The sequence below is a fragment of the Falco rusticolus genome, chromosome 1, assembly GCF_015220075.1.
Source record: "Falco rusticolus isolate bFalRus1 chromosome 1, bFalRus1.pri, whole genome shotgun sequence".
NCBI classification, from domain to species: Eukaryota; Metazoa; Chordata; class Aves; order Falconiformes; family Falconidae; genus Falco; species Falco rusticolus.
Window position 1 is genome coordinate 17,623,313 of NC_051187.1, and position 25,424 is coordinate 17,648,736.

A 25,424-nucleotide genomic window follows, 5' to 3' on the forward strand; every position below is an offset into this window, starting at 1 on the left:
TACTTACCCAAACTAGATCTTTAGGTCAAATTGCAGGTACAAAGCATGCTGTACTGTGTACCCAAGAGGTAACACATTCAGAAGTGCAACAGCGCAGGGCTTCCGGAGCCTGTAACTTTTCACTCCCATATGGCACAGCCACCACGCTGACAGCAACGGATCACGCCAGCGTGCCTCAAGGAGTACAACCAGGTTGGAGCTTTGTCAGAAAATGGTCATGTAACTGTCTATACCTGCAGTAGTGGATCCAGGGAGAACCAGCATCATACTACAGGTATTGCTGACTGTACAGGTATTGCTGACTGCCAGTCTTCTATATTAATTAAACACAAATTTCAATAATTATCTCACAAGAACATTCTCATTCACATCCATCACCTGCCTTTTTATGAATAAGGCTCCAGCTGAGTACCTTGTCTTTTGTTAGGCATCAGCTACAAACTTACAAGTGTTGCACAACACCTGTACAACAAGTTTCCTAGACAAAGTAGGTCAGGCACAGTTCAAGAAATTGTATTGAGTCCACCAGGACCTCCTATGAAATGCTTAGAATATGCTAAAGTGCTTCTGGATAGCAAGAACGTAGCAATATCAATTTATCCGCTCTCAAAATTTACTCCAACAGCAAGTCAGAAGCTTAAGCATGAAAACAGTACCTCTGAGAATTAAGAGTTCCTTGAATTTTTTTCAATGAAACAGAATGAGGAAGTTCAGTAGGTACAGCAAACTGAAGCATTATGGCCAAGAGCCACGTATACGCAGGCTCAAAGGCTGGACACCCAGCCTCACAGAACACCAGCTCACATATGCAGTTGTAAACGATATTGGTTAAGCCAGTGCTTTACATTAAATAAGAAAGAGGGGGGGGGGAATGCAAATAAACAGATAAATCAGTATTTCGTCAGAACAGTTGTGTTCTGCAATAGAGCTGGTCTGAAACCTATCAGGACTTCTGGAGTGAAGCAGATAGTTTCATTATGTAATAGTACTCATGTCATTAGAGAGCTGGTAGCGGGTCACATGCAAGGTTTGTATCTTAAATAATGTATCATAGATGCATTTCCACAATACTTTATTAAGAACTAAACTACCCAGAGGGATGAGTTTCACCAGAGTACACAAAACCTTCTCAACACCTGGTTCCAGGCTATGCCACTATCAGGAGAGAACACTTGCTCAGAGCTGAAGCTCTGGCCAGCTTGTGAGATTCTCCAGTCAGTGCTGCTTGCTGAAGAAAAGCCCAGGGCTAAACCCGAGCTATGAGTTCTGGCCTGGTTTTAAACTGATTTTGAAGTGAAATTGTCCAATGCTCAACAGTTAACTAGCTAAATAAAAGCCAATCATGGCAGCATTTTTTAAATCTAAAAATAATACTATGGACAGCAATTTGCACAGCAAAGTAAGGATTTTGCAACTGTTCTTCTAACAAGGTGTCAATAAATTAGTTTCTTTCCATTTAGGCTAGAAAAAAGCCACTACAAATCATGCAAATCCATCACTATGTTAGCGCCTACCACGGCCCCAGTTAGCTAAGCACAAACTACACACAGACACTGACATCGCCAGGAAAGAGGGCTACAGACAGGTTGCCAGAAGCCCCTGCCTAGGTATGCCAATGTCATTTTTACTATATAATTTCTGCTCAAAAACCCCCAAACGCTCCTCAGCAGCAGAGTCAAGCTTGATAGCATCACAACTACAGCAACTGTGGATGAGAAGCATGGCTTACAGTACTTCGCCCTATAGCCTGGTCAGGTAGGAAGCGCACGTTGCACAACTGTATCACGGCTTCCCACACCCCTCCCTGCATGCCAGCTGCCCCGATGGGCAGGAGAGCTGCACGCTGATTTGAGAAGGTAACCTCGCATTCCTGCAACGGAGGCATTTTATAGAGTTTGTTACTAGTGCCTTCGGGAGGCCACGTTAAAAAAAAACCTGAAGGCCGTTACTTGGAAATAATCTATCAGCACGTCGTTACGGTTTAATGAGACGCAAACCTGTAATTGTTAGAGACCAGCAGCCCTGGCACTGGGGTGCCCGCACTGCCACAGCCGTACTGCAGGGAAGCCCGCAGCAGCTTTCACCTTCCACTGCAATACGTGGTTTCTCTTCGCAGAAGATGACATTACGAGTCAGAACACCAGGAAAACGGTTTAGAACGTCCTTACAAGTCTTAGCCTCGTTAAAAAAAAAATAAAATTAAGGGATACACGGGGTCAGCTCGGCCACCTCGTTCACGTGCCCCCCCGGCAGACCTGCTACAGGAAGCTTTCCCCACTCTTTTTCCTGCAGCCGGCCCCTCTCCTCGGTGGCGAAGAGGAACCACCCGCACTCTCCCTCCCCGTGCCGCACCGCCCAGCCAGTGCTAGCGTGGGCACGGCGCCAGCCTCGCCTACACCGCGGGACGGCACCGCTCCGCCGCCGGGAGGGCGAGCCCAGCACCGGGCAAGGGCGGGATGCCCGGCCCCGAGGCCCCTGACCGCCCTCCCCCAGGCCTGGCAGGGCCCCGCGGCGCCCCAGCCCTTCCCCCGGCGCCCCGGGCCCGCAGGCAGGCGGCGGGCGCGCTGGAAGGTGCCCTTCGGGGCGGCACGGCGGCAGCGCCGGCAAGGCCTGCGGGGAGGCGGGCAGCCCGCCCCGGAGGGGCCTGGGCCACCCCACGAGCCGCGGGGAGGGAGCGCGAGCAGGCCCGGGGGCCCTCGCCCGGACACGGGCCCCAGGCAGCTCCTCCCGCCTGAGGGAGCGGCCCGCCCGCCCCAGCGCCCGCCCGCCCCGGCCCGGCCCCCACCGGCCCCTCAGCGCCCACCTGGAGGTGCTCCTGGAAGCGAATCGGCAGGATCTGGGCCATGGTGGCGGCGGGCTGAGGCTCCAGTCCGAGGCCGGACCGGAGTCGCACCTCAGCGGGGTCCGGGCGGAGAGGGGAAGCGGGACCGCAATGGCGGACCGGGCCAGCGAGCGGGGAGAGCCGCGGCGATCCGGAAGCTGCCCCCGCCGGCGGAAGGATACCGCCACGGAAGGAAGAAGCCTACCCTCACCTGCCGGGACCAGTCTTAACTGCGCCGGCCGAGCGGAAGGATCCCGGCGAGCGGCGTGGCTCACCCGCCGCGGGACCAATGGGAGCAGCGCAGGGATCCGCCACGGGAAGGGACTATTTCGAGACCCATCACTCCTCCCTCCCCGGCCTTTTTTTTTGCCACATCATGCGACCGAGGTGAGGCGGCGTCACTTCCGTTCCGCGCCCGGCGCCGCTGCGCGTCACGTGCAGGGGGCCGAGCGGCCGGGCAAGGTGACTCGGGCGGCGGCGGGGCCCGGGCGCGGACGGACAGGGTCGGGGAGCGCCCCCCCCCCCCGGCTGAGGGACCGGCCCCGCGCCTCGGCCGGCAGGGAGGGCAGGTTCTTGCTGTGCACTAACACATCCCAATTAAAATGAAAACAACACAACCCAAAGCACCACAAGCTGGTACCGACCGTCCTCCGTCACCGAAGTCCCGGGCCGCAACCCCCCAGAGGCTCCGGGGGGGGTGCCGAGGGCTCTTCCCCCCCCCCCCCCGCGTTGGTAAGTACAGGGACAGAATGAAACTTCACATTTCTTTCGAGATTTATTAACTGACAATGTAACTCCGGCCCATAAAAACAGGTGAACTTAACCCTTCTGCCCCCCTCACCGCGCTTCTATGTGCGGTAAGGCTCTCTTGCCTTATTTTGCAATCTCACAGTTATTTCCTCAGAACGTTTTTGTTTTGTCTTGAATTCACAATTTAAAAACCTCTGAACACAGCCCCGAACCACAGCACGGGGGGGGGGGGGGGGAAACCCTCCCTCCTTGCTACTAAGACAGTTTTTTAAAAAATTAGTAAGGGAGCATTAGGATGTGCCAAGATACATAGCCAGGAGCAAGAGTGGGCATTCCAGCTGCTCATCTCAGACCTAGTCTGTGGTGCAGATGCCATCTGGCTTGCAAGTGGCTATGACATTGCAAATATAAATCAAAGTAAAAGCAAAATTCAGATTACAGGTTTAGTCAGGAAAGCGCTGGCTTCTCCAAAGTAGGGCCTGAGGAACAGCGCACGCAATCACAACGCTTTTCCACCTGAACCCAGGATAAAGGGCCCAATGAAAGAGGGACCGAAAACACGCTGCTTCCTACAAAGATGGATCACAACCAGTGATCGCTCGATTCACGCATTCCCTAAGCAACTAGAAAGGCATTAATCTTGCTGCCATTCCAGCGCTCCACACACTCAGAAAAGGGGCAGGTGGCAGCAATTCTCCTGCAGTTGGAAGCTCTGTGACAGAAGCTCACAGGGCAGCCGCAGGCATCACTGCTTGCTCCTGCTATCGCCCGCTCCTGCTATTGCCCGTGACAGCTACAGTGATGCTCCAGTTAAGCCTCTTACAGCCTCGCCAAGGCAGCACTCGGTGCTGCGTGGCAACCGGCAGCGTATGCTGCAGCCTTGCCAGCTCTGCCAGGCACGAAACACAGCCCTTGCTGGGTTTGGCAAGTACACAGACCAGCCTCAGCTTTTTAATTTGAATAGGTACAATCCCAGAAAGCACAACTCTAGATCTACCACCTTCTTTACAAAGAGTAGTATGATTGTATTTCCCATCAGAGAATCCCAAGGTTTTTGAAAGCTTATGATCAGCTAGAGCCTGTGCAGCACGGAGGTGGAATGCTTCAGGTTTTACACAAAGTGCTAAGGCTTATTTACAACACTGCTGGAACAGCCTCAGCTAGCTACCTGAAAAGCAGGTGATGCGTCAGTTGCGTGCACTGGGTATGAAAATCAACAGGAAGTTCCTCCAGTTTTTTGGAAGTTGTCTTATAGAAAATGTGACTTACTGAAAGTGAAAAGCAGCAAGAGACAAGCTCCCCACTAGAGCACTGGAACATTTTTAAGATTATTAAGGTGACAGGAGGGGATTAGCTCTTTACTGAGAAGGAAACAATCTTTGTGATGACAAAGCATCTTTTGCTTTTTACATACTTGAGCTGAGGGAAAAAACCCTAGTATTTCCTTGTGTATTCTTTCTGCACATTTCAAACAGTCATTCTTCAGACCAGAATCCATACATTTTAAAAACACCAGTCACCAAATTCAGAAAAACAGCCCACCAGGCAGCAGGCCTGCTGGCAGCCTCCAGGACAGAACCTGGCTGAGTACGGGATTGACTGCTGCATTTGGGGTTGGGTTTGTTTTTTTTTTTACCAAATGGAAAACACACAGTGCTAAGTCATCTCTGACAAAAATTATGCATTGTGAATGTGAAAACATTTACAAAATATTTTGCATACAAAGACATCTTCAACTAGAAACACGACTGTACACAGTACAGTACAACACAGAACAGGAACAACAACTGTTTGCAACAGAGAATGCAGGTGGCAAACGCCTTTTTGAATGTGGGTCCTGATGGTTCCATCATTAAAAGTACACTACCTACAGATTTTCCTGAGTAGTGACAAGCATGAAGACTGTACAGCCACAATTGTACAAAGTAAAATGGATAACACGCCACAGTTCCACTCCTTTAAAAAATAAAAACCTGTAAGAAAGTTTTATTAACAACGGCAGTGAGGCCACTGAGACCTTTTTACGTCAACTAAATGCCACGGAATTGGCACCACAGGGTCACATCTTCATCCACATGAGGCTCCTAAATTGTTGCCAGTGACATGTAGCAACAAAATTCAGCTTGGTAACTTTTTCCTTGCTGGATGCAGCAGAAGCAAGATTGCGTTTGTATGCTTCAGCACTCAAACTTACCACAAAGCAGAAGTTTTCCATCATTCCAGTTAGTCATTTTGCATTATGCAAACATACCCAGAACAACTGCACCAAACTGCCTTTCCTCACAGTTGGTGTAGAGCAGCCACGAGGATTACCCCATTTCTTTCAATGGCCCACTTAAACCCTGTGCTCTTTGCTGCTTTCTCTCAAGATAGCGAGCTCGGGCATCCAGTATTGACTGATCATCATTCCTTCTCTCCAGCTTCTTTGCAGAGTTGTCTGTGACTGCTTCTGGGGGGAGAGAAGAGAGAGGAATATACCCTTCATGTCAAAAAAACTAAACAGCATTACAATTCCTCCTATTTTTAGAATATCCAAAAACCCCCAACAGAATCTCAAGTGTTTTTCAAGTCCAAATCAGTCAGTTGAATGACTTCCAGAGAGGACAGACAGTACCACAAAAAGGAAGGAAAAACAAATTTTAAAAAATTTGTGCCTTAAATCCCATGTCAATATTTGCAGCTGGGCTCATCTCAGCCCCAAATGTGTATCTTGCTTTTTACTGTAGCAGATACACTATGCATCTTGTGACCTGTGCACCCGTTCCTTCTCTAAATTACATATCTCAAACTCAGGTTTAGGCAGGAGAGGGACAGCACTGGGAGCAGGCAAAAAAAAAAAAAGCAGCAGCTTAGACTAAACTATCTTTATAAATTTCTGGAGTGAGGATAACATACAGATACAGGAGTGGGGAAAGTCAACACTCCAGATCAGACATCACTAAAAATGCATGTTTTCCCACTGAGCGGAGACCTTGGGAGTGCTTCTCCCAGACGGAAAGAAATGCAGAAAAGACTTTGTTTAAAATAATATTTAAAGTAATAACAGGAAAAAAATAAAATCATCCAAGGCCTCCAAGAGCCCAAGTATTGTATGAATGAAGCAGCTCCTGTAGCCTGTTCCTAGGGCTTTGGGGCTGGGCACCAGATTCTTTGATATGAGGAAGGAGCTTTAATCAGCATTCACTATTGGAACACTTGTAATTATTCTGTCATGGAGTCAAACAACAATAATTCAGCTCATGTTCCAGCCTTTCCTTCCATTGGGCATTAATTAAGCCTTTGTCAGCTACTCAGCCACCTATTTTTATGAAGCTCCCAGAAATACAGCATCTGTGAGGTCAATCTTAATCTCAAATTAATTTACAATTGCCTGGTGAAGTCAAAAAGTTAAGGGGAATGAAGAGAACAAACTTCAGCTTCTTGGACCTCAGATAAGTAGATGAGGTTCCTCTGCATTGTCCAGTAATGCAAATATCCTTTCCAGCAAATGTATAGCAAAATCCAATTCATATTTTTATCATTTTAAATGGCTGTTTTAATAATGCAGGACAGAAAGAAATGCTGGCCTGAGCACAAGAGTCTAACAATAGAAAAATAGAAAAAATGTAAAGAAACTGAAGAGAATCTATATTGCCTAGACCGTATATTAAAACAATGTTTTGAAAGGGTCAACTCAGGAGTAGAAAGGCCCTTTGAATACTTGGCTGCTTTACAAAACCTGCTGACAGAAGAATTCAAAGAATGTCAAGCAGCCAGATCAGTTAGCAGGCAGTTTTAATTAAAACTGACTGTTTAAACATATGGCATTAAATTCATTGTCAGAATGAAGACATTCACCAAAATGTGAGACTTTCCCTCTGTGTTTCTTTGTTTGATGTGGGTTTTTGGGTTAGTGTGGGGTTTTGGTTGTTTGGGGTTTTTTTGGTGGGTCTTTTTTTACCCTCCCCCTCACACCACAGCCCTTAGGAGTTCTCTCAGAACAGTATTATTTTGGGTATCTGTAGCTAGATACCCTTTGCAAACTTAAATAATAGTCAGACTCAAACGCTTTTATTCAGCTCTGTGTTAAAGTTCTGCTCCTGTCAGCTATAGTAAACCAAAAGCATAGCAAGAACCAGCAAGTAAACAGCACTACATGCACCACAGAGGCAAGAAAATAAGAATTGCAGAACTTCAGTAAGAAAACTGCAAGAACTACACATACCAAATATATTTAGCATACTCAAATCAACACCTACTAGTCTAGAATGCAGTGACATAATATACACACGTCTACAACAACCAAAAAACTACGCACATCATAGATACAGACTAATAATGTGCTTACCATTCTGCCTTTTAAGATCCTCTTTATATTTCCACTTGGTTATTTCCTCTTCAGTTACTTCTTCCCGTGCCACACTGCTCAGTTCATATGCATCAATTTGATGCAATCTGGGCAACAAGTCTTTGACCCATTCATAGCGAACAGGACAGACTGTCCTGACATAGATCTTGGATGTCACTGTGACATCATGGAAGATGATCCACTCGAGAAGAGTCTCCTGGTTATACAGCTGCAAAATAAAAGATTTTTTCAGAACTGATACAAAAGATTTTTTATTTCTCGAGCACCTTGCACTGGAATATCTTCCAATGCTTCAGATGCAATAATGAATGAGATAAAGCTGACATCACCCTAAATTTTCAGACAAGAAAACTAAGGCATAATAACTTGCTTAAAATTGCTCAGGAAACCCAAAGAGCCGAGAAGAAGCTCAGTCTATGCCATACTTGTTTCATAAACCAAACATGTACCAAATGTGAAGAAATGAGGCTCTTCCCCACTCTCGAAATGAACACTGCACCAGTGCTTCTCCTGGCCATAACTTCGCACAAACAAAAGAAGAATTTACAGGGACCTGCCTTTTACTTTGCTACTTTATTAACAGACTTTGGTAACTTACTGTAGATGAAGGATGGATATAGACTATGCTGCCATGTCCGTCCATTGTGCAGAATGTCCTGGCTGCAGATCTGAAAGATTGGCGGGGAAAAAAAAAAAATATATATATACAATGAAACATAGTTTGCTGTGATTAGAAAGAAACACTAATCAGCAGCAGAACAGAAGAAAACTCAAAATATACAAACAGAGGAAGATCCTTCCAGAGTTAAACTGCACAAAAACTAATGAAGAATGAAATATCTGTCTGATTTACCACAGTAACACTGCAGGTAGAACACCACAATAAAACAGGGTTTGGGACCGAAGTCTGTGACAGCCGCAATAATTAGAAATTTCCAAGCTCTCTAGTTTAATATCTGGAACTACCCATCAGCTTGTGAGTTCATTAGACAGACAGAAAAATTACAATTCCAAGGATGTAAGCAACTTCCCCAGGAATGTCATGAGAGTCAAAAGCAGAGTACCTGCCAGGCTTCCAGCCCTGTGCACAAACACCACCTTCTGCTGCAATTGCTACTTTTAAAAATATACGGCCTTACTATTCTGTTTCAATATACAGCTGCACCTTTAAAGAATATGCATAATATTTTTTCCATTCAGTTCTCCAAACTTCATTACTTACCTCCTAGCTACATTGATAAAGTATCCTGCACACAGACATCTTCTTAGCAGTTCAGTTCTGGAACCTTCAAACGTCTCTTTGGGGAAATCTGGCAGCTATTGTAAAGAAAAAACAACATGAATCTGTGTCTTTCCTAAAAAATAGTGGCTACACCCCCTCCATCACATAGATTTTAAACCCTGGGTTTCTCACCTTACAGAAACCATGAGGAAAGGAGAAAAACCCTCCTTATTTATTACCACCACCATACCTGTTAGTTACACAAGCGACAGCAAGGATACACTAATAAATATGTAAGTGGATTAGTTTCTACTGGAGAAAGGCAGCAGCCATCTGGTAAAGGCTCAGTCTTTGTCTTCAGACTCAGTACATATCTTAAGTATACACTTATATAACTGAATCCTATATAAAAATTGTAATTTTTACCTGTTTCAGTTTACTGATTATTTCCCGAAGTTGCTTTTCCACACTAAAAGCAGATTTTAAAGCTCTCCAATGGATCCAGTATTTCTGGCACCAAGCTGAAGGAGACTTGCTGAGAACAGAAATACTTGTATTATAAAGAAGCCCTTTGTAAGCTGCAGGCAGAAAGTTGCCTCTATTTTTTGTTATGGTCGTACAAAGAAGGCAACCTACACAGCCAGATACTTTGTTAGTTTAAATAATACATGTCTTGATAGAAATCAAGAGATCTCAATACAGAATGTATCTGCAGTTAGGTGTAAGTACATACATGGGCATACACGCAATGTATCTAAAAACCATCAGCAGCTGGGAGTTATGAACAACGCAAAACCACTTACTCTATGGAATAATTTTATACCTTGCTTTGCACTGTTCAAAAATATTTAAGAGGGTTGCAAAGTCATTGCATCCTCCCACTTGTGAGGAAAGTTCCTGGTGTTGTAGCTCAGCTTCCTTTTGCTTCTGAGGATCACCTGAGGAAGTAAGTTATATCTCACTTTAACAAAGCGATTTTTATCACTCCTACTTCATTTTCTGTTAGCATCTCTTCAAGGTGTGTTTAACAGCCTTGGCTCTTTATTCAAGTTATTTTTAGATTTGTCTCTCCTCTACAGCTGCATTTACAGTTCCTCCTCCTTCTACTAGTGCTGAACAAGAACATGTAGATGCTATTAAATCTGTGATTGATCTCACCAGTCAACATTAGAGATGAAGAATTCTAGTCTCTCAGAAAGAAAGGTTCTACATATTTCTCCCTCACCATCAATTCAGATGCCAACATGGAAAGATAAAGGAACAGTGACGTTAAACAGCTCACAGGGATCAAGTGAAAGTTTTGCCCCAAGAGAAGAGAGAGGAAAAAAAAAAAAAAAAAAAGACTGTTGAAACCACCTCATCATAGCACCATCTAATCTATTTAACTCAGCTTTTGTCCTAGTACTCAAGTGCCGCAGTAATGGCAATCTTAAAGTAAATAAGAGTCTAGAAAAAATGTGATCTGTGAGTTTAGTAGGAATTCCCCTTCACTAAATGCTAGGAATGTACTAAGCAAAAGCAACACTTCCAAAGTGTTATTTCAAGTTTGAAAGACCTAAAGAATTTTTCCCCAGCACAACCCATTTCCCTTAGTAGAGGGGAATATGGTTGCAAAAGCCAACGCATGGCATTGCTGCTGTACTGCAGACAATGCCAGAATTCTTGGGTATTAAAAGTAACACCAACGAAGTAAGGAGGCCTGTTTGTACACATATTGCACATGAGCAAGTGCCTTCAGGATGGGAGCCTCTGCGTTGGGTGCTAAGGCATGGGGTTGCTGGAGAGTAACGAACATGTGTGCATTAGCTAGCTGAACAGATAACAAGGGCATCTTGCCAGATGGAGGATGGGAAAGCAAATGGACGTTTATGGGAATCTGAAAGACCCCAGAGCAGAATCCAGGCTATCAGTACTGTCAGCAGCGTCTTTAGCTGTTGCACTAACGGGCACGGTTAATAGACTACAGAGATAACTGGACAAGAGCCACTGAGTGACTAGAAAGGACAAAGGTCTCCCACAAAGACTGTGCTACATATAAAGACTGTATGTAGCACAGTTAGGAGGGAAGGGGGGTGGCAGGCAGGAGGGGAAGGAGATAGGAAGGAGGACATGAGAGACCGAGTTTAGCACTAGTGAGAGGTGCTAGCTTGGAACCACAGCAAAATTACATTTTTCATTTAGAAAAACACAAGCAATGGAGGCAGTGACAAGCTGAGCCTCTCACAGTAACTTAACAGGTCTATTTCATTACACAGAGTTACTGAACAGAAAAGCCAATCCAGAGATGACCCCATTTGTTCAGAACAAATTAATCAGTCCCCGTTGTCTGTACTTAAACCAACAGCAAAACATCTGCTGTGATGCATTTTGGTTTTCTGGTGGTCTTGGGTTTGGTATTTTTTTGGGGGTGTGGGGGGTGTGTTGAGGTTTTTCTTCTCTTCTTTTTGCCCTGTAACACAGTTTTCCCCCTTATCACCTCTCAGCAATCCACTCACCTGTATGTTGCTTTACAGCTCACAGCCCTGGGACAAAATCAACCCAATTCCATGCTATTTTGAAGCTTTTGGAGCAGCATTCGTACCATGCAATGTGGCCCAACTCCAAGACCACAGAAAGTTGTAAATACATATGGGCAAAGTGCTGTTGTGTATTTGTTCTAATCTTACCTACAGACCTGCTACAACATACTCTGAGGGACAAGGCATTGCACTTGAGGAATCCTCGCACCGCAACATAAGGGCTTTAAAGCATTGATTTCAGGTAAATACTTATGTCGCCCACCAGTGTTGGTCCCAACTAAGCAGACCAGCTTGCTCCCTGGCAGGAGTATCCTCATGCTCAAGTAAACGCTTGTGCTACCACCGTTCAAATTACAAATCAGTTCCCACTTTATAACCCAGAGATACACCTGTAAGATACTGTGGCCTCACCAGCTGGTAGCACACAAAACTACTGAGAGCAAAAACCCCTGCAGAGGGAAGCCATAGAAAAGGTCTCCAGGTGAAGCAGTATGGGCTGCAAAACATGTCCCTGTCCAAGCAGAACTCCCCACCCACCCAAGGCTGCTTTGGGATAAGGGGCTTCCTACCTGGACGAATGAAGACGTTTTCCACAGACAACATGGCTGCTATGGGAAGTAGCAAATCTTCACAGTCAAGTGAAGCAGCTTTTATGACAGCGCAGGTCAGGTTGGGAGGGAGGGGAAACTGCACCAGGAATTCACCCAGTCTTGTCACGTGGCCTTTCCTTATCCCAGGAAAAAGATTTAAATACCAGATTCAACAGAACTGCATTTAAATGTAAATTGGAATGTGCACACACAACATCAGCCACCATATACTGATAAAGAGCATGAAAGAAGCGTTTCCCTCTGGACTGTTCTAACGCTGCAGTCTGCGTGTGCTCAGCTAGGTGCCGGAGTCATTAAGCAAGTGTCATGAGCAGAAGAATGTTTCACCTTTCTCCAGCTCGCTTATGCCTACTTCAGGGCAGGCAAAGACAGCTTTTTAAGTGTATCAGATGCTTAAGATTAAAACTTTTTTTTTTTTTTGCAAGAAGAATTCCTGGAAGCTCAGGATAAGATCTTGCTTCCTGTCTCAAGTTCTAAGCACCTTCATCACAAAATTATGGGATCTGCTCTCGAGCTACAGCACACAGAGTTGAGGTAATTTGTCTGAGGTCACTCAGGAACTCCAGGACAATATGGAGAAATTAGTCTGTATCTCTCAAGCCCTAAGCCATTCTCTAACCCTAATTTTACAGACAGTCTATCAACTAACCCAGCAGTTCACTTCCTGGTCTAATGAGGAAACATTCTACTGCTGAGGGAAGTCCTTTAGTCCACATTAAGAACTCACTACCACCAGTTAAACCATTAGGTTTTAAATTCTTGTAGTGACTATACTCCTTTATTTTTTACCTGTCAATAGCATCACACTGGTAAAGTTCCTTGAGAGCTTCTAAAATATGCCTTTCTTCAGGGCGGTCCAAATAGGGAAATCTATAGTGAAAAATGAAGTAAGAAAAATCTCACTGTTCAGACTCAGTATAGCTTTGTTAATTTTCAGTTATTAAAATGCTTTTTTTAACCTTACAATACATGTTTCTGACCAAAGTGCACATAAGCATCTCCTGTGTATGGGTGTGTTACTACACGTACAGCCACAAGCTGGAGAGTTTACAAACCCCAGCATGGTACATGCAAAGACTAACTACTTTCTGCACACATATGATCCTAAAATTAAACGATTCCACAGAGATGAAGCTTTTGGGATATAAACATCAGTATTTTAAAGGAACATTATTGACTACTTAATTTTGGAGAGAAGGAGCTAGTTTTGGCAGAAACTCAAACTGAACTTCAGCTCAAGATCCAATCTGGCATTAAAGACAGAGGAGAACAGCAGAAAAGCTGATTGTATCAAAGTGTCACAGTTGGCCGGGGACCTAATCCTGCCTCCTGCCAATAGGCTGTTGGTGCCTGTGCTGCCTTGCTGCTGAGACGCAGGAAGAAAATTATAATCCCCCCTGCTGTGGAGGTTACCTTATGACATCATGCACAGAAAGGCACTTCAAGGTCAGGATCACAGATGTCAGGCTGGTTCTCTTGATCTCTGGGACTGTGTGATCAGGCATACATTGCTCCCAGAATTCTTTGCTGTATAGCCGATAGCTTTTTCCAGATGATGTCCTGCCAGCTCGGCCAGCTCGTTGCCTCGCTTCGCTCCTTCCAAAACAGAAAGGCAGGGGAAAAAAAAAAAACCAACATCCCAACTCTTGATCCCTTCTGTTATTATCCAAAGAAGCGCACTGTAATTATGATAAATAGCAGCAATTTTTATGCTTGTAGATGGAAGACATATTATACTGTGCGGCAACTGAGAAATCCAGCAATGCAAGAACTAGCAGAATGTAAAAGCATTTCAATGCAAGGGAAGATTGTTTTAAGCTTCTTTGAATCAGGCTGTTGTATTCAGCAAACACAAGATGACATGTGAGCCACTGTTTAGACTACAGACAATGCACTGTCAATTCCTTCTCAATGTCTGTAACTTCTAAGAAATTATACATCCTGAACCACTTTTTATTTAGCAGCAAACAAAATTACTTTAAATTATGGAGCCTCAAAGCTACCCCCCTTTCATTTTTTTTTTTTTTTTTCCTAAAGATCAACCAATATGCAGTATTATCAGAGCTACTCTGAGAAACACTGAGCACACGACCTTTTTAAAACTTACTTTGAAATGGGAACCACCTCCAGTATGTCCAAGCCGACTCGGGGGTTATGATTCAACTGCTTCACAAATCCACTATCTACTACATATCTGAAAAAGATTCATACTCTGTCAGAGAAGAAAACGACAGAGGTCTCAGTAGAGAGACAGGTCACTGACACATGAAAACCATCAGAGCCAGAAGACATTTACTCTACAATCGCTGCAAACAGGTAGTTGAACTTTGCAGGTCAGCTGCAGCCCTACAGTGGTTCAGCCTACAGGGTGTTGACAGATAACACCTCCCAGCACCCAAGGAGACCATGCTCATTTAACAGAGCTGAGATTTGATTTCAGATTAGGGTCAAACAATATTAAGCCATCTGTAAGACTATATGATAGTATCAAGGGTGTTGTGTTTTTTTTTTTTATTCACTGCATACGCACAAAAAAGGCAACAAGTAATTATTGGACAGGTATAGTAACAGAAGGAAATCAGACATGTTTTTCCAAATCTAGTAGAACTTTCTTAATTATTCCCTCTGTTTCAGCTTTTAGAAAGAACAGGAAACAATACCTGACTCCTTCAATCGTCAGAGATGTCGCAGCAATGTTTGTGGATACCACACATTTTCTAATGCCTGCAGGAGCTGGCAGAAATATTCTTTTCTGTTGATCTAAAATGACAGGTAGTCAGTCAATTCGTTACGTCACAATGCTCCAATTTCAAACCACATCTTTAATGTTGGGCAAACTTACTCAAATGCTTAGTGAAAGTCACTTGAATGAAATTAGAAAGTGAATCACTTAACATTCTAAAATACAGATTTGGTATTATTTTAGCATATGCCAGAAATGGGAGAGTATCTTCTTTATTGCTTGCATATTCAAGAATATTTTGAGATCAAGAAAGGCCAACTCTCCTGGATGTTTCCTAAACCAGAGCTAGGAAAAACAAATAAAATCTCTGATCTTAATAGAACCTTCATGAAGGATTTGAAGGGTTTTAGCCATCAGAGCAAGTGAAGGTGAACATGAAAAGATTCAGTTAAATCCCCCACGTTTCCAGCAAATCTTCTTCTAACATGGAAACTGCTTGCGCTGCTTTGTTACATTAGTTCATTTGGCTTTACAAGGAACCAAAAAAGGAGGTGGAAATTCAGATTTCCCCTGAATTTTTCTGTTATTATACTTGAAAAATATAAAAATCTCTTTCAGGAAAAGTCTTTCTGTATTTAAAAATATTCAAATATAGTGGCCTCTGAGAAACTACCATGAAAGAAAAAAAACAACCCAAAACCCACACATTACTACTCTCAGTCAAGAATCTAACATCTAACATGGAGTAAGGAAGAAGCTAGACTTTTCTTTTACGCAACTTTTCATTTTGCTCTTTCAAGAAAGCAAAAATTTACTCTGTTACCAGATTTTTCCTCTCACCACCACTTCCAGACGGAAACTGCCATCCTGCTCTTCTGAACATTTATTCAACCTCTTGGCATTCTACATACTGCACCCACACATTTACACATCACACTCGAGTTCATCTGAAAATGCAGTCTGTGTACAGTAAAGGTCAAAAGGCCTTTGTTTTTAACTCTTCAAAACTAACGGTGGTATTGCTGCCAAATAAAACAGACTGACTCATTCTGATAACCTGTACTTTTCTACACTGTGTAACACTGTACTACTTCTATATTCTCTTACAGATCTACTCTCCTCACCAAAAACCTACTGGCAATATCTTTTCCATATAGAATAAAGCATGAGTGTCTAAATAAGACATCTGAACTGTCAGTTACACAATATCCCCTTCCCAAGCCAGAGACCATTCCAGTGGATATGAATTTTAACTGGAGGCTTCTGTGCAAGTACGGAGAAGGCTGAATTTTGACTAGTTTATGAATGCTACAAAAAAAATCCCGTAATGCTATAATATTGTAACAAATGGGTTAATGAATGCCATTTTTCCCAATTACAATAGAAATATTTGCTTAGGATACTGTTTATAACAACTCATGCAGTTAATGCAGTTGTGAATTAAGTTCCTAAGGACATTATATGCCCTTACCTGTTGACATCGACCCATACAATGGTAAGATAAGCAGACCTTCAACAGACCGATCGTGTACTTCGTACCGGTAATCAATAGATTCTGCTTTCTTGAAAAGTAAGTCACAAGCTCTTTCTATCTCAATTTGACCTAAAAAAACATACAAGAGCATTTAAACGACCTATGCAGCTACAACTCTGCCTTCCTAGTTTGCAACACCTTTAAACAAAATTGTTTTGCCAGTATTACAGAGTCATCAACACCATTACAAGAAGGAAGTAATATTTATGAGAGTTAGTTTAGGAGGCGACACCTAGTCTTTCCCCAGTGCCTCTCACCAAGGCTTTTCCTTAAAAGATGACTGCGTAAGTGCCTGGCCCATGCATTGATGTCAGGTTTTGCAGCTAAAGAATTTCTCCCTTCCTGAATTAATGAAATAAACCACATGGACAATACACAGTAAATTTGGCACAGGAAGAAAAGCGCATATGCACATTTTTAAGTTAATGTTTTGCTTATCTGATCTCATAGGCATGGATATACCTAAACACGCTGTTGAAAACTATCACTTTGCAGGACTATGTATGTCAACCTGCAACTTTCCCTTCTCTACTTACTGCTCAGGGACAAACTAGACAATCATTGGAAGGATGTACTGTTTTGCTGGCAATGCCATGCTTCACCTGGAATAACCATCAGTTGTTGAAAGAAAAATTCGCACCTGTCAGGAAAACCAAGATGTCACCTTCTGGTTCATTTAAGTGGATATCCAACATCACTTTTACAGCCTGAAACAAACAACACACAAGCCAGTAACAGCTGGAATCTCGCTTACTCTTTCTAAACCTCATAGTACTAATTCTTTCTATATCCTGCAGAGATGCTAGGAACACAGCAATCAAGCAGCTACTCCTTGTGGTCTTTCACAGATGAACATCATACCAAGAACACAGAACACAGTACAGAAACAAAGTAAACCAGGCCAGACCTCTGTAACATACGCAGAGCTGCCTATGTCCCTTGGACTGAGCAGGTTGCAGAATATCTCCTTGACAGGATAACTTCTTCCTGGAATATGCAGCACCGAACAGTCTCCAAAGAACTCCGAAAGCTTGTCTACCTCCAGGGTTGCTGACATCACCACCACTTTCATATCCACCTTCCTGTTTGGCGGTTTCTTCTGTAGAAATAGCTTCTTCAGCAAACCAAATAAAATATCCTAACAGAAAAACAGAAGTAACTTAGATTAGTACCCCAGTTTCCTTTGAAGTGCCTGAAAAACTTTGAAGAGCCTGATTTTATCCTGCTGATACAGAGAAGACAGAAAATCACATCTTCAGGGCCTAAACATTGAGAAAAATACATACACTTAACCTGGTAATCTTTCAAGCACACCAATTGATTTCTAGAATTTAATTATTTTTTTATCAGCTCTTCTCACAGCCTATAAACACAATCAATGTAACTTAAAATCCTTTGGTTTTCATTTTTCTATTCTCAGCATCAAGTCATTTGCAAGCAGTTACGTCGGACCCATTGTAAAAAGTCATCACCTTTGTCCAACGTACATTACCTGACTGAGTGTGCACCCTCCTTTGTTGTACTATTTATTGTTATGACTTCAGGAAGTTTATTTTACTCCACAGTGCTCTGGATTAAAAATATGCTCCCTTTAGTTAGGCACAGGTGATGGAGCAGTAACTTCACCCTAGCTCAGTTACCTGCAATACCCTCAGATGCTTGAGGGCAGAACTGGGATTCAGAAAGCATTTTCGCTTTTCACCAGCTGAACTGGTAGATTGTTTGCTGGACTGGTAGTTTGTTTGGCACACAATCTCTTCAGGACTGAGTGACTCGAGTGTCACTTTGCTTGCCACAAAAAGGTCAGAGTGACATTTGATAGCTTTTGGTATTGAGGTCAGCCTAGATACTTCCATGACCCCAAAACCCATAATCTCTTTGCACAATTCATATACACACCCTAAAAAACATTAGGCCTTAGAGTGAGAGAAACATTTCAGGGTTTCATTTGTTTGTGTGTGGTTTTTTTTAATTTGGATTCTATAAAGTTTGTGTTTACTGTGCTGGCTTCAAACTCCTGGAAATTTTTGGAAAGCATGCAACAGCCAGCCAAGTTTAAACTGCTTTCAGACACAACAACTGCTACAACAATTCCAACAGGATTACAAGCCGCATCTTATTTTCAGATTGTGCAGCATGTAATAAACAAAGCAGCAATTCTATGGTCTACGACACAAAAGGATAAAGCGCATCCTTATAAAGTCAAGCAAAATCCTCAAGGATTGTGCAGCTGTGAAAGAAAGGTATAAGCAAACCTCAGTTAAGGAGAAACAGTGACCCAAAAGGACAGACTTAAGGCAACACTCACAGTGCTGAGGCTCCGCTCATGGGCTTCATCCAAAATGACGATACCGTACTTGCTGAGCAGGGGGTCTGCCAGTATTTGCCTCAATAAGCAGCCATCGGTCATATACTTGATGGCAGTATCCTGAAAGGTTTAATTAGACATTCAGCTGTTATCCTGGATTTTTACTTCAAAGTAAACACATCTACACAGATCACATATTTGTCCATAATATGGACTGAGATTGCATCCCAGGTGCTTGGCAATGTTTCACTTATAGGGTGTTCAAAAAAACTTCATCAAATGAGTTATATGATACATACAACTGCAGCTTCACCACAGCTAGGACGGATGGCTTCTCAAGACTCTGAGACCTTCTACATGCAAAGCCCCAGGAAAGGCAACAGGGCCGTGCCACTCCACGGAGAGGCCTACAAGCTAAAAAATGAGCCATAGCCCACCAACCCCCCCCCCACCACCCTGACAACACGTAGAGGAACACAGTCCTCAGAGCCCTACCTCGGTGGTGCAGTCATCGAAGCGGACCTGGTACCCCACGACGCTCCCCAGTGAACAGCCCATCTCCTCAGCCACCCGCTGGGCCACCGAGATGGTGGCGACGCGCCGGGGCTGGGTGACACCGATAGCCCCATGCTTGGCCAGGCCTGCGGAAGAGACAGGGAGCACAGGGACACTGAGCCATGCTGCTGAGTCAGCTTATACACAGGTACCTACATAACGTACATAGGGCCTTTTTTTTTTTTTTTTTTTTTAGTTTAACAAGTTTAATCAAGGCACCTCTCACCACACGCACAAGGGCACGGCCCTGAAGCTGCGCCCCCCTGGGGGACAGGGGGATTTATCTCTGCTTATCCCCCACGTTTCTGGACCCAGGCTGCAACGCAGAGGGGACTCTCAGGGGTTCCCCCCCTCCCCGGCCGTTACCTGCCTCGAAGAGGTACTTGGGCAGCTGCGTGCTTTTGCCGCTGCCCGTCTCGCCGGTGACGATAAGGAAGGGCCGCTCCTTCACGGCCTCCACCAGGGCCCGGCGGTGCCGGCGGATGGGCAGGGCAGCGCCCGCCATGACGGCTGGGCAGGGGGGCGGCCCCGCCTCCGGGGGGGGCCGGGTGAGGCCGAGGGGGGGTCCCCGGGTGAGGCCGAGGGAGCGGGCCCCGGGTGAGGCCGAGGGAGCGGGCCCCGGGTGAGGCCGAGGGAGCGGGCCCCGGGTGAGGCCGAGGGAGCGGGCCCCGGGTGAGGCCGAGGGAGCGGGCCCCGGGTGAGGCCTTGGGGAGCGGCCCGGGTGAGGAGGGGGTCCCCGGCCGAGGGAGCGGAGCCCGGGTGAGGAGGGGGACGGGGGTCCTGAATGAGGCGGGAACGGGCCCCAGGTGAGGAGGGGAGCCCCCGGGCGAGGAGGCCGCGCAGCACACAGCCCCGCACACGGAAGCGCCGCCGGCGCGCACGGCGATGACGTCCGCTGTTTACGCACAGCTCACGGCCCGCGCCGGCCTCCGCGCCCCGCCCCCTCCTCAAGCCCCGCCCCCCAACGCGCAGGGCCCCAGGCCCCGCCCCTCCACGTAGGCCCCGCCTCCGGACTCTTCTCAGCCCTCAGCCCCAGGCAGCAGCTCCCCCCGTGGTTACTCAAACCCGTTACTTTTTGCCTCAGATCCGCTGCAGCTGTTCACAGCGGCGTTTGCTCCGTCCTGAGGAACGGTGCCAGCGCAGGGAAACCTAGCGGCGCCGCTCTTCGTGCCGGCCCAGGCCCAGGCCCAGCGCCTCAGCCCCTGCAGGCCTGGCACAGCTGAACTGCGGTTTGAAATCAAACGGCTCGCAGGTGGCATAACTAGTGCTTCTCACAGCAGGTGAGATAGCCCCTCACTGTGGATGCAGTGGGTTGAGGAGCCACGATGGGGGGGAAAACAGCTCCATAAAACCAAGGGTATCTGCGACGGCCCACGCTGAGGACGCCTGGATGTGCCACCCCCGGCCTGCCAGCGCCCGGGCAGCGCCCGTGAGCTCCTGTAAGGCCTGCAGGTGGCAAGCGATGCCCGCTGAACGCGGACCCAGCCTGCGCTCCGGCTCCCCAGCTCATGCCTAACGGCTGCAACTAAATCCCTTTTTCTGCTAAAGCACAATTACTGCACTGGGCTTTGTCCGGGGGCGCCGTAACGTTTGTTTCCCTTACGAGTCCCGCGTATGTTAATGTGTCACCTTCCATTATGCTCTATCAGTGACAAGAATCACACAGTAGATTTGTCATTTTACTAGGACCGGGTTTGAGCCACCTACTGACTCCAGTCACCACCCCAGTTTCTACCTCGGATACAATGGGAGGAATATTTACCTACTGGCTCAGGCTCCGTGCTGGGGGCTGAGCCGGGCGCATTCGCAATGCACTCTGAAGCTTGGAAAATGTTACAGCAGTCCCCAGTGCTGCCAACTTCGGATAGGTCTAACCTATAAATATTTGTTTAGTCTGTCTACGAACTGGCATTGTAAAAATCACAGCAGATAAGCTGTTTTTTTTGCCCTTCCTCACTAACACAGCCTGAGAGAAGAGAACATTGCAGTAACCGTTTCATTATGGTACCACAACTAGGAGAGATAGCTGGTATTATGTCTCCGGGTTTATTGCTTTGAGATGTTTGCAATAATCCCACAAAAAAAAAAAAAAAAAAAAGATAGACAGACAAATCCCTTCTCCAAAGGTACACAAACATCCATCAGCTACTGAGAAATCATCCGTATGTTAGTCTTTTTTGCAACATGCAGACTCCTACTTCAGGTAGCACTGAGGTATATAAATCTTCCAGTTCTGTCTGAGGTTCTCCTGTAGCAATTACCTAAAATAACTTAAATGCTCCTCTGTAAGCATGACAAGCGTGTCAGTCTAGCAGTAACACTACTATAACCAGCTGATAGCTCTGTTCACTTGGGTACGTAATGGGATGTGCCCATACACTGTATGTTGTTACATCCCTTTATGAAAGCATATCATATTTATTGCCTCGTGATGTACTAATGCCACGTTGCCACTAGTAACTCACACAATTAATGGTGATCATATGCGGTGCTTTATTATTTCTCACTAGAAGCCTCAAACACCTCATTACAGTTTTTGGTATACATTTACTAATAAGTATTTAATGGGTTTCACAGATAAATTTGTATGCATGAATGCATGCACACTAGCACATTCTGCTTGATTTTATTTAAATCACATACTGCTTTTGGCAGACATAGGGGTAGGTAAGGTTTTTCAATTTTCTTTTTTTGTCCTCCTAGACTGGGAATAGCCAATTTGGTTTTAATCAGCCTCTTTGCAGTCTTGAACTTTGTCCTCCTGGAATACAGTGCCATTCATTTAAGGATTTCCCTCTGTCTAATAAACATTAATGAATCACACTCTACAATTCCTTTGTGATCTTATCTCAGTTTCACAGATGGGGAAAACAGAAACAAATTAAGGGGTCTGCACAAACTACAAATCAAAGGCAGAGCTGGGGGAAGAACCCACTAATCCTAGCACAATTCCCTGTTCCAATAACTCTGTAAAAATGTGTTTTTACCCATGCAGCTGCTCTGTCAGTAACTGCGTCGTACAGGGCAGCGTGGTTACTTCCAGGCTAGCCAGAAAGACTGAAATTGCCCTTTTCCTAAGGTTTAGTTTTACACGTAACTGCAGATTCTGTGAGGTGATAGAGGGCTGTAGATCTGCCAGCTTTCTGTACTGAATTATTCCTGAGGATGTCTGTTTTTTCCCTTCTGAGCAGAGGGTATCTTTTCTTTTCTGATTAGCAGAGATGTAGCGAGATATGGGGAATATTCTAGTCCCTACTTGTACACCACAGGTTTATCCGTCTTCCCATAGGACGGACCTGACTTCATGGTGAATTTTCATGTCCTTGCTTTGGGCAAAGTGGTCAATTCCATGATGAACACGGCATCCCTTGGTGCCTGTGAAGAAAACCACATCTATTAATTACATCAAGCGAGTGAAGACAGATAATTGCCTTGTGCCTGGAATCTCTTAAGTAGGGCCACTTTCTAGAAGAAAGGTCCCCAAGCTGTAATTTCAGTACAGACAAACAGAATAAACCAACATTCCCTGCAAGCTGCGCTCCTGTCAGACAACCAGCAGTTTTTTCTGACAGCCAGGATTTTTGTATCACTGGCTGTGAGTCATTATTGAAAAAGCGTTATTCTTAAAAAACAGAGGATGAGCGCTGTAGAAAGAAGGTGTTAGACACAGCAAAAAACCAAAACCCCTTTTACACCTCCATCTGCTATCTTACAGTGCTTTTCTACAAAACATTTACAAATTGTCAAGTTTTATTTCAAATTTTGCTCTGCTTGCTAAAAATTGCTTCTTTTTGAAGACAGAATCAGATGCCTTAGCCTTTCTCCTACATAACAAATAGACTTGCCTTGTGTTTAGGTCCATGTAAAACAACCATTTCTACAGTGCAGCCTTTTGCCAGGACAGCCAGGTTACTCATAACTGGATTCACAGGTTTCTGCTAAAAAAGGCTGCAGGAAATACAGCACTGGCAGCAATCTGGACTTCTACTGGTTTAGCTTGCTTTGTTCAGCAGGTGGCAAGGGACAGGGTATGGCTGGATCCAGGCTAGGAATTGCTCTGCCGGAATAAAATACCACTATTTCTTTGCTGGAAAAGGATTTACAGCATCAAGCTACCCTGAGAGCACATCTCAGCCGCAATCTTGTGCATGACAGTCCCTGTAGAAGCTCCTCTGCCAGATCTCACTTAGCTACCGCCGGCACGCAGGGTAACTGCTACAGCAATTGCTCATCTACTTGCTGTTGGCCGGCCAAACCTGCAGAGCTTGCGCCCAAGGCTGTACCCTTGCCCCTTCCTGAGCCAGCTGGTCCGAGGGTGCCGCAGCTCTGTCTGCACATGGCCCCAGCCACAGACCTGACCTGCAGTGAATCACAGTTACAGATTCAGGTCTCTCTGCCCCAATCCCACAAATGTTTCTGCACAAACCTTATTGTATTCGGTAGAAGAGACCTGGCATACTCACTGCAAGCCTGAACTATAACTCTTAAAAGCCTGTTTTCTTTTTTCTTTAAAGCAGGTTCATGACAGGCTAGCAATTGACTTTGTTAATTTACCACTCTCACACGTACGCCTGCATCACCCTTTTTAAATTTAACTACAGTGTCAGATCTGCAGCTGTTTCCGAGGCCACATACATGAATGATTGCTGCTTCTGCCAGGTGCAAGTATGAATTAAAAGGTCGTGGACTGGGGGAAGGATTAGGCTTTGGCTCAGCTGTTTGCATTCTCACACGGAGCACGATCAGCCCATCCATCCGTCAGCCCGTGCACACGAACCAGACAGGTGAGGAGCTGAATACTGGAAACAATTCAGTGGCGCTTGTATAAAGATACTACCAGAGATGTGCACTGTCTGTGGTTTAAAAAAAGCTTTTACAGCAATCCTCTGAGAGCCCTTGGATCAGTGAAATTATCTGTACAGAAATATAAACGCAGAATGGCATGGGAACAGTCTCCCCGGAGACTGGGGTAGGGTAGATTGGAGAATACCTAAATCTTTGAGTGGTGCCAGAGATTTCTGTGTTAAATTGGAACATTTTCTTCCCACGCTCACCTAAGAAGATGAAGGCAGATGCCCTGACTACGGAGAGCAATCAGGGCAAAAAATTCCAGCAGGCATGGACCAGACCCATGTCCCCAGATCTCCTCCTGAAGCATTGCACTAATTCAAGGCCTTTTGTACCTGCTGTAATGAAAGCTGATGGCTATTTTAAGACCTTCTCATGCTTTTGTTACAACCCATGGGAGGCTTCTGATCTATTTCTGTATATCAGACATCATTTCTCTTCTGACTTCCTTATCAAATGTGCAAAATAATCAATAATTCACTTAGGCTCTACGTTCCCATTAGAGTGCACCACAGCTGTGATTTAAATGTATTTCTGTGGCTGTAAAATAAGCAGCTATCCTAAACTATCCTGGAGTTGTCCTCTTGTATGTGACAGCATCTCCTACCACCCAAAGTAGTTTTATTTCCCCAACTGTTAAATCTAGACAAAATAAGACTTTTTTATTCTAAATTAAGACCATAGAATAAAAGCAGCTGACCACTTTCCCAGCTTCTGCCCTCACAGACAGGAACATGGGGTGAAGAATTAACCCCTGGCATGAGCTTTTTCTCATGATAAGTCATTAAGAAGAGCCAGATCTCCTCGGTGCTCTCTCAGAATTAGATGCTGATGAACTGGAGACACCCATTGCCCTGCCCTTCCCGTAGCCCTCACCATGCACTGCAGTTAAAGACTCACCTATGATTACAGGGTGGTTTCCCTCCACAGCCTTGTTTTGAAGACCTGAGATTCATGTAGCTTAATGAAAAAGAAAAAAACAGGTATGAAACCCTCCCATCACCTACCATCAATGCTGTCACACCTCCCGAGTCAGTTATAACTTCACCCCTTACACCCCTCCGGGGTCAGCTCGTTTTGTAGTGGGGAGCTGGGCTCTAGGAGATTAAGTACCTTGGCCAAGGTTACATGTGTCACGAAGGGTGTTTGAAGCAAGAGATGCCCAAGTGCCGTGTCCCGAGTTAAGAGAGCTGGCTAGACCCAACCAGCACTGAAGCTCCTCTTC

At 45.2% G+C, this 25,424-nt stretch overlaps 2 protein-coding genes and 1 long non-coding RNA gene across 11 annotated transcripts in view; all 3 read right to left on the minus strand.

Moving 5' to 3' along the window:
• The window catches only part of CLTC (clathrin heavy chain), a 34,301-nt gene extending 31,158 nt beyond the window's left edge, over nucleotides 1–3,143 (minus strand). For 2 of the 7 annotated variants that reach the window (XM_037371640.1, XM_037371649.1), the window contains exon 1: nucleotides 2,804–3,142. In XM_037371640.1, coding sequence (XP_037227537.1) covers nucleotides 2,804–2,845 — 42 coding nt within the window. In that variant the 5' untranslated portion in view covers nucleotides 2,846–3,142. Of the gene's footprint in view, nucleotides 1–2,803 lie in introns of all 7 variants that reach the window. The other 5 variants (XM_037371656.1, XM_037371662.1, XM_037371630.1 and 2 more) reach the window with 4 other exon arrangements.
• Nucleotides 3,144–3,577: 434 nt separating this feature from the next.
• DHX40 (DEAH-box helicase 40) lies at nucleotides 3,578–19,932 on the minus strand. 3 transcript variants are annotated; one of them, XM_037371704.1, is made up of 17 exons: nucleotides 19,718–19,932; nucleotides 19,292–19,437; nucleotides 18,797–18,916; nucleotides 17,396–17,626; nucleotides 17,129–17,195; nucleotides 16,426–16,557; nucleotides 14,932–15,031; nucleotides 14,379–14,465; nucleotides 13,685–13,867; nucleotides 13,061–13,141; nucleotides 12,230–12,387; nucleotides 9,965–10,079; nucleotides 9,568–9,676; nucleotides 9,142–9,236; nucleotides 8,518–8,587; nucleotides 7,899–8,127; nucleotides 3,578–6,017 (listed from the first exon to the last, which is right to left on the minus strand). In XM_037371704.1, the coding sequence occupies exons 1-17, from the start codon at nucleotides 19,854–19,856 to the stop codon at nucleotides 5,881–5,883; spliced, it is 2,199 nt and encodes a 732-aa protein (XP_037227601.1). In that variant the 5' UTR covers nucleotides 19,857–19,932; the 3' UTR covers nucleotides 3,578–5,880. The 3 variants fall into 3 exon arrangements, with proteins under 3 accessions (XP_037227601.1, XP_037227591.1, XP_037227609.1); XM_037371694.1 differs by having other exon boundaries at nucleotides 3,578–6,020; nucleotides 19,718–19,931; XM_037371712.1 differs by having other exon boundaries at nucleotides 3,578–6,020; nucleotides 19,722–19,930.
• A 1,895-nt stretch (nucleotides 19,933–21,827) lies between these two features.
• LOC119153815 lies at nucleotides 21,828–25,180 on the minus strand. Its single transcript, XR_005106229.1, has 2 exons — nucleotides 25,100–25,180; nucleotides 21,828–22,726 (listed from the first exon to the last, which is right to left on the minus strand). It is a non-coding gene; the product is annotated as an uncharacterized LOC119153815 (long non-coding RNA).
• Nucleotides 25,181–25,424: the final 244 nt, after the last annotated feature.